Source organism: Pristiophorus japonicus, chromosome 32, assembly GCF_044704955.1.
Source record: "Pristiophorus japonicus isolate sPriJap1 chromosome 32, sPriJap1.hap1, whole genome shotgun sequence".
NCBI classification, from domain to species: Eukaryota; Metazoa; Chordata; class Chondrichthyes; family Pristiophoridae; genus Pristiophorus; species Pristiophorus japonicus.
In genome coordinates this window covers 4,125,580-4,131,579 of record NC_092008.1, presented here as the reverse complement: position 1 = coordinate 4,131,579, position 6,000 = coordinate 4,125,580, and the positions used below count along the sequence as shown (strand labels likewise).

At 59.7% G+C, this 6,000-nt stretch overlaps 1 protein-coding gene across 7 annotated transcripts in view; it reads right to left on the bottom strand.

Moving 5' to 3' along the window:
• Positions 1-1,773: 1,773 nt before the first annotated feature.
• The window catches only part of cenpk (centromere protein K), a 38,837-nt gene continuing 34,610 nt past the window's right edge, over positions 1,774-6,000 (bottom strand). For 6 of the 7 annotated variants that reach the window (XM_070869139.1, XM_070869145.1, XM_070869144.1 and 3 more), the window contains 2 exons: positions 4,659-4,721; positions 1,774-2,639 (listed from right to left, as the gene is read on the bottom strand). In XM_070869139.1, coding sequence (XP_070725240.1) covers positions 2,481-2,639; positions 4,659-4,721 — 222 coding nt within the window. In that variant the 3' untranslated portion in view covers positions 1,774-2,480. The remainder of the gene's footprint in view (positions 2,640-4,658; positions 4,722-6,000) is intronic. The other variant, XM_070869146.1, reaches the window with a different exon arrangement.

The window sequence follows — 6,000 nt, the reverse complement described above, 5'->3', positions numbered from 1 at the left end:
GCGGGGCTCCCTCAGTACCGCCCCTACGACACTCCCTCAGTACCACCCCTCCGACAGTGCGGCGCTCCCTCAGTACCGCCTCTCCGACAGTGCGGGGCTCCCTCAGTACAGCCCCTCCGACAGTGCAGCGCTCCCTCAGTACTGCCCCTCCGACAGTGCCGTGCTCCCTCAGTACCGCCCCTCCGACAGTGCGGGGCTCCCTCAGTACCGCACCTCCGACAGTGCGGGGCTCCCTCGGTACCGCCCATCCGACAGTGCGGGGCTCCCTCAGTACCGTCCCCTCAGTATTGTCCTGGGAGGATCAGCTTGGATTACGGGATCAAATCTCCGGTACAGGAACATTTAATAAGTAATAGCACCATCCGTAAAATACAATTTTGAACTCCTTATCTAACCCCGTGCTGTACCTGCCCTGGGAGTGTTTGATGGGACAGTGTAGAGGGAGCTTTACTCTGTATCTAACCCCCTGTACCCGCCCTGGGAGTGTTTGATGGGGACAGTGTAGAGGGAGCTTTACTCTGTATCTAACCCCCTGTACCTGCCCTGGGAGTGTTTGATGGGACAGTGTAGAGGGAGCTTCACTCTGTATCTAACCCCCTGTACCTGCCCTGGGAGTGTTTGATGGGACAGTGTAGAGGGAGCTTTACTCTGTATCTAACCCCATGCTGTAACTGCCCTGGGAGTGTTTGATGGGACAGTGTAGAGGGAGCTTTACTCTGTATCTAACCCCGTGCTGTACCTGCCCTGGGAGTGTTTGATGGGACAGTGTAGAGGGAGCTTTACTCTGTTATAACCCCGCGCTGTACCTGCCCTGGGAGTGTTTGATGGGACAGTGTAGAGTGAGCTTTACTCTGTATCTAACTCCCTGTACCTGCCCTGGGAGTGTTTGATGGGACAGTGCAGAGAGAGCTTTACTCTGTATCTAACCCTCTGTACCTGCCCTGGGAGTGTTTGATGGGGACAGTGTAGAGGGAGCTTTACTCTGTATCTAACCCTGTGCTGTACCTGCCCTGGGAGTGTTTGATGGGACAGTGTAGAGGGAGCTTTACTCTGCATCTAACCCCCTGTACCTGTCCTGGGAGTGTTTGATGGGGACAGTGTAGAGGGAGCTTTACTCTGTATCTAACCCCCTGTACCTGCCCTGGGAGTGTTTGATGGGACAGTGCAGAGGGAGCTTTACTCTGTATCTAACCCCCTGTACCTAACCTGGGAGTGTTTGATGGGACAGTGTCGAGGGAGCTTCACTCTGTATCTAACCCCCTGTACCTGCCTGGGAGTGTTTGATGGGGACAGTGTAGAGGGAGCTTTACTCTGTATCTAACCCCCCTGTACCTGCCCTGGGAGTGTTTGATGGGGACAGTGAAGAGGGAGCTTTACTCTGTATCTAACCCCCTGCACCTGCCCTGGGAGTGTTTGATGGGGACAGTGCAGAGGGAGCTTTACTCTGTATCTAACCCCCTGTACCTACCCTGGGAGTGTTTGATGGGACAGTGTCGAGGGAGCTTTACTCTGTATCTAACCCCGTGCTGTACCTGCCCTGGGAGTGTTTGATGGGACAGTGTAGAGGGAGCTTTACTCTGTATCTAACCCCCTGTACCTGCCCTGGGAGTGTTTGATGGGGACAGTGTAGAGGGAGCTTTACTCTGTATCTAACCCCCTGTACCTGCCCTGGGAGTGTTTGATGGGGACAGTGTAGAGGTGGCCTAGCATTGGGAACTATCGCCTCGCACCGAAGATGCGCGACATTTAACAATAAACCGCAGCAGGAAAAAGTCAGATAACGAGAGCTTTAATGAGCGCGATTGCTGACGTGCAGTCCGTCACACGACGGGCGCAGGGAGTGAGCCGGGGGCGGGGGGGAGGGAGATCGCTGTGGAAAGCAAGGGGTGGGGAGCGGAGGGAGAGCAGGTGGGGTTCGAGGGGGCTGGGGGAGGGAAGGTGCACGAACCCGTCTCGTACCCAGCATCGCGGCACGCCCCGTGTCCACCTCTCTCTCTCTCTCGCTCTGGGGACCCCACCCCCGCCCCCCACCACCGCCAACGAGCAGAATAGTCGGCAGCGTACGACGGCTTGTCGGCAGCGGCGATCTGCCGACACGCGCCCTTTGCTCCTCGTCCTCTCCCTACCGCGAGGAAAGCCGCCCGCCGTGTCCTCGCTCCGGCCGGGAGAGGCTCCAGCGCACGGAGCCCGTCGGGAGGAGCTTTGCGAGTCGGACCGCGGGGGTTAACTGACTTGGTCCGACGCCTCCCCTCCCCCTCCCCTCCCACCTCCCCCTTCGCCTGTCGGAGCTGGGCTGGACCATCATCGCCCCCCCCCCCCGGTACCTGCCGCTCCTCACGGTTCTCCAGCGCTCCGGCAACGCGCGGGCATCAGGCGAGTACAGGGGGGGGGTGGGGTGGGGTGGGGAAAGATCGAGAGGGGCCGCAGGGATTGGCGAGGGGGGGAACAGGGGCTGCCTCAGACCGTCCTCCTCGCTCCCGCTACTCGTTGAACGGCTCCAGGCGGATGCGCTGGGGATCCTCGGCGTGCCGGGAGACCACCCCGTATCGCAGCAGCGCCTCGACATACGGCGGCCAGAATCTGTCGTCCAGCTCCACGTAGGGGTCGTGGGGGCTCTTCATCGCCTTGGTCATCAGACGCTGCACGGGAGAGAGGAGACAGCACGGGGTTAGATACAGAGTAAAGCTCCCTCGACACTGTCCCATCAAACACTCCCAGGGCAGGTACAGGGGGTTAGATACAGAGTAAAGCTCCCTCTACACTGTCCCCATCAAACACTCCCAGGGCAGGTACAGGGGGTTAGATACAGAGTAAAGCTCCCTCTACACTGTCCCATCAAACACTCCCAGGGCAGGTACAGGGGGTTAGATACAGAGTAAAGCTCCCTCTACACTGTCCCATCAAACACTCCCAGGGCAGGTACAGGGGGTTAGATACAGAGTAAAGCTCCCTCTACACTGTCCCCATCAAACACTCCCTGGGCAGGTACAGGGGGTTAGATACAGAGTAAAGCTCCCTCTACACTGTCCCATCAAACACTCCCAGGGCAGGTACAGGGGGTTAGATACAGAGTAAAGCTCCCTCTACACTGTCCCATCAAACAGTCCCAGGGCAGGTACAGGGGGTTAGATACAGAGTGAAGCTCCCTCGACACTGTCCCCATCAAACACTCCCAGGGCAGGTACAGGGGGTTAGATACAGAGTAAAGCTCCCTCTACACTGTCCCATCAAACACTCCCAGGGCAGGTACTGCACGGGGTTAGATACAGAGTCAAGCTCCCTCTACACTGTCCCCATCAAACACTCCCAGGGCAGGTACAGGGGGTTAGATACAGAGTAAAGCTCCCTCTACACTGTCCCCATCAAACACTCCCTGGGCAGGTACAGGGGGTTAGATACAGAGTAAAGCTCCCTCTACACTGTCCCATCAAACACTCCCAGGGCAGGTACAGGGGGTTAGATACAGAGTAAAGCTCCCTCTACACTGTCCCATCAAACAGTCCCAGGGCAGGTACAGGGGGTTAGATACAGAGTGAAGCTCCCTCGACACTGTCCCCATCAAACACTCCCAGGGCAGGTACAGGGGGTTAGATACAGAGTAAAGCTCCCTCTACACTGTCCCATCAAACACTCCCAGGGCAGGTACTGCACGGGGTTAGATACAGAGTCAAGCTCCCTCTACACTGTCCCCATCAAACACTCCCAGGGCAGGTACAGGGGGTTAGATACAGAGTAAAGCTCCCTCTACACTGTCCCATCAAACACTCCCACGGCAGGTACAGCACTGGGTTAGATACAGAGTAAAGCTCTCTCTACACTGTCCCATCAAACACTCCCACGACAGGTACAGCACTGGGTTAGATACAGAGTAAAGCTCCCTCTACACTGTCCCCATCAAACACTCCCAGGGCAGGTACAGGGGGTTAGATACAGAGTAAAGCTCCCTCTACACTGTCCCCATCAAACACTCCCAGGGCAGGTACAGGGGGTTAGATACAGAGTAAAGCTCCCTCTACACTGTCCCCATCAAACACTCCCAGGGCAGGTACAGCACTGGGTTAGATATAGAGTAAAGCTCCCTCGACACTGCCCCATCAAACACTCCCAGGGCAGGTACAGCCCGGGGTTAGATACAAGCCCCAATAATTATAAATGCGTGGGCCCGACTACCTACCCATTTTACCCCTATAATGTTTGCGCTACATGGGTTCTTTGCTCAAGAATTCATAGCCACACATTGTTATTAAGAACTAGTTGGTTTGTTAACAAAGGTTTAACAATCACACCACATATTACGAGTTGATCCACTCGGCTCACGACTGCATACCTCATCGTGGATCCCCTGAACCCAATTGGCCGGGGTTTTATTGACTCTTGTAAACATCACGTGACTGGCTAAGCCACTCCCAGTGCAACAGCTCCAGAGAGCTCTGAGCATCCTCACAGGGGCATACAATACGACAATGGCCGTTTTTGAGGCCCTGTAGAGGTGGAGGGGGAGACAAGCCGCTTACGTTGAACGAGGGCATCGCACCGGGAGCTGGGCCTCGCTCCCTTCATATCGTAGTCGGCAGGGCTGAGGGCCCCCAGTGCCAGCCCCCTGCTCCCCTGCACCACTCCTCCCCCCCACCCCGCAGTCACCAATCGGCCTGCCTCACCTCCAGAACTTCGTGGAAGGTGATCAGGTTGTCCGTGTCCGCTCCCACCTCAGGGGCCGGTCTCTGAAAGCACAAGGCGGAGCCGCACGGGGGCGGGGTTAGTGAACAGCCACAGCGGGGGAGCCGGCGCTGGAACGCTGCCTCCCCGGAGGGGGCAGTCCGTGCCTCAGGTGTCAGACACCGCGAGGGGGAGAGAGAGAGAGAGAAAGACAGAGCGCGCGAGGGGGAAGACAGAGCGCGCGAGGGGGAAGACAGAGCGCGCGAGGGGGAAGACAGAGCGCGCGAGGGGGAAGACAGAGCGCGCGAGGGGGAAGACAGAGCGCGCGAGGGGGAAGACAGAGCGCGCGAGGGGGAAGACAGAGCGCGCGAGGGGGAAGACAGAGCGCGCGAGGGGGAAGACAGAGCGCGCGAGGGGGAAGACAGAGCGCGCGAGGGGGAAGACAGAGCGCGCGAGGGGGAAGACAGAGCGCGCGAGGGGGAAGACAGAGCGCGCGAGGGGGAAGACAGAGCGCGCGAGGGGGAAGACAGAGCGCGCGAGGGGGAAGACAGAGCGCGCGAGGGGGAAGACAGAGCGCGCGAGGGGGAGACAGAGCGCGCGAGGGGGAGACAGAGCGCGCGAGGGGGAGACAGAGCGCGCGAGGGGGAGACAGAGCGCGCGAGGGGGAGACAGAGCGCGCGAGGGGGAGACAGAGCGCGCGAGGGGGAGACAGAGCGCGCGAGGGGGAGACAGAGCGCGCGAGGGGGAGACAGAGCGCGCGAGGGGGAGACAGAGCGCGCGAGGGGGAGACAGAGCGCGCGAGGGGGAGACAGAGCGCGCGAGGGGGAGACAGAGCGCGCGAGGGGGAGACAGAGAGCGCGAGGGGGAGACAGAGAGCGCGAGGGGGAGACAGAGAGAGCGAGGGGGAGACAGAGAGAGCGAGGGGGAGACAGAGAGAGCGAGGGGGAGACAGAGAGAGCGAGGGGGAGACAGAGAGAGCGAGGGGGAGACAGAGAGAGCGAGGGGGAGACAGAGAGCGCGAGGGGGAGACAGAGAGCGCGAGGGGGAGACAGAGAGCGCGAGGGGGAGACAGAGAGCGCGAGGGGGAGACAGAGAGAGCGAGGGGGAGACAGAGAGAGCGAGGGGGAGACAGAGAGCGCGAGGGGGAGACAGAGAGCGCGAGGGGGAGACAGAGAGCGCGAGGGGGAGACAGAGAGCGCGAGGGGGAGACAGAGAGCGCGAGGGGGAGACAGAGAGAGCGAGGGGGAGACAGAGAGAGCGAGGGGGAGACAGAGAGAGCGAGGGGGAGACAGAGAGAGCGAGGGGGAGACAGAGAGCGCGAGGGGGAGACAGAGAGCGCGAGGG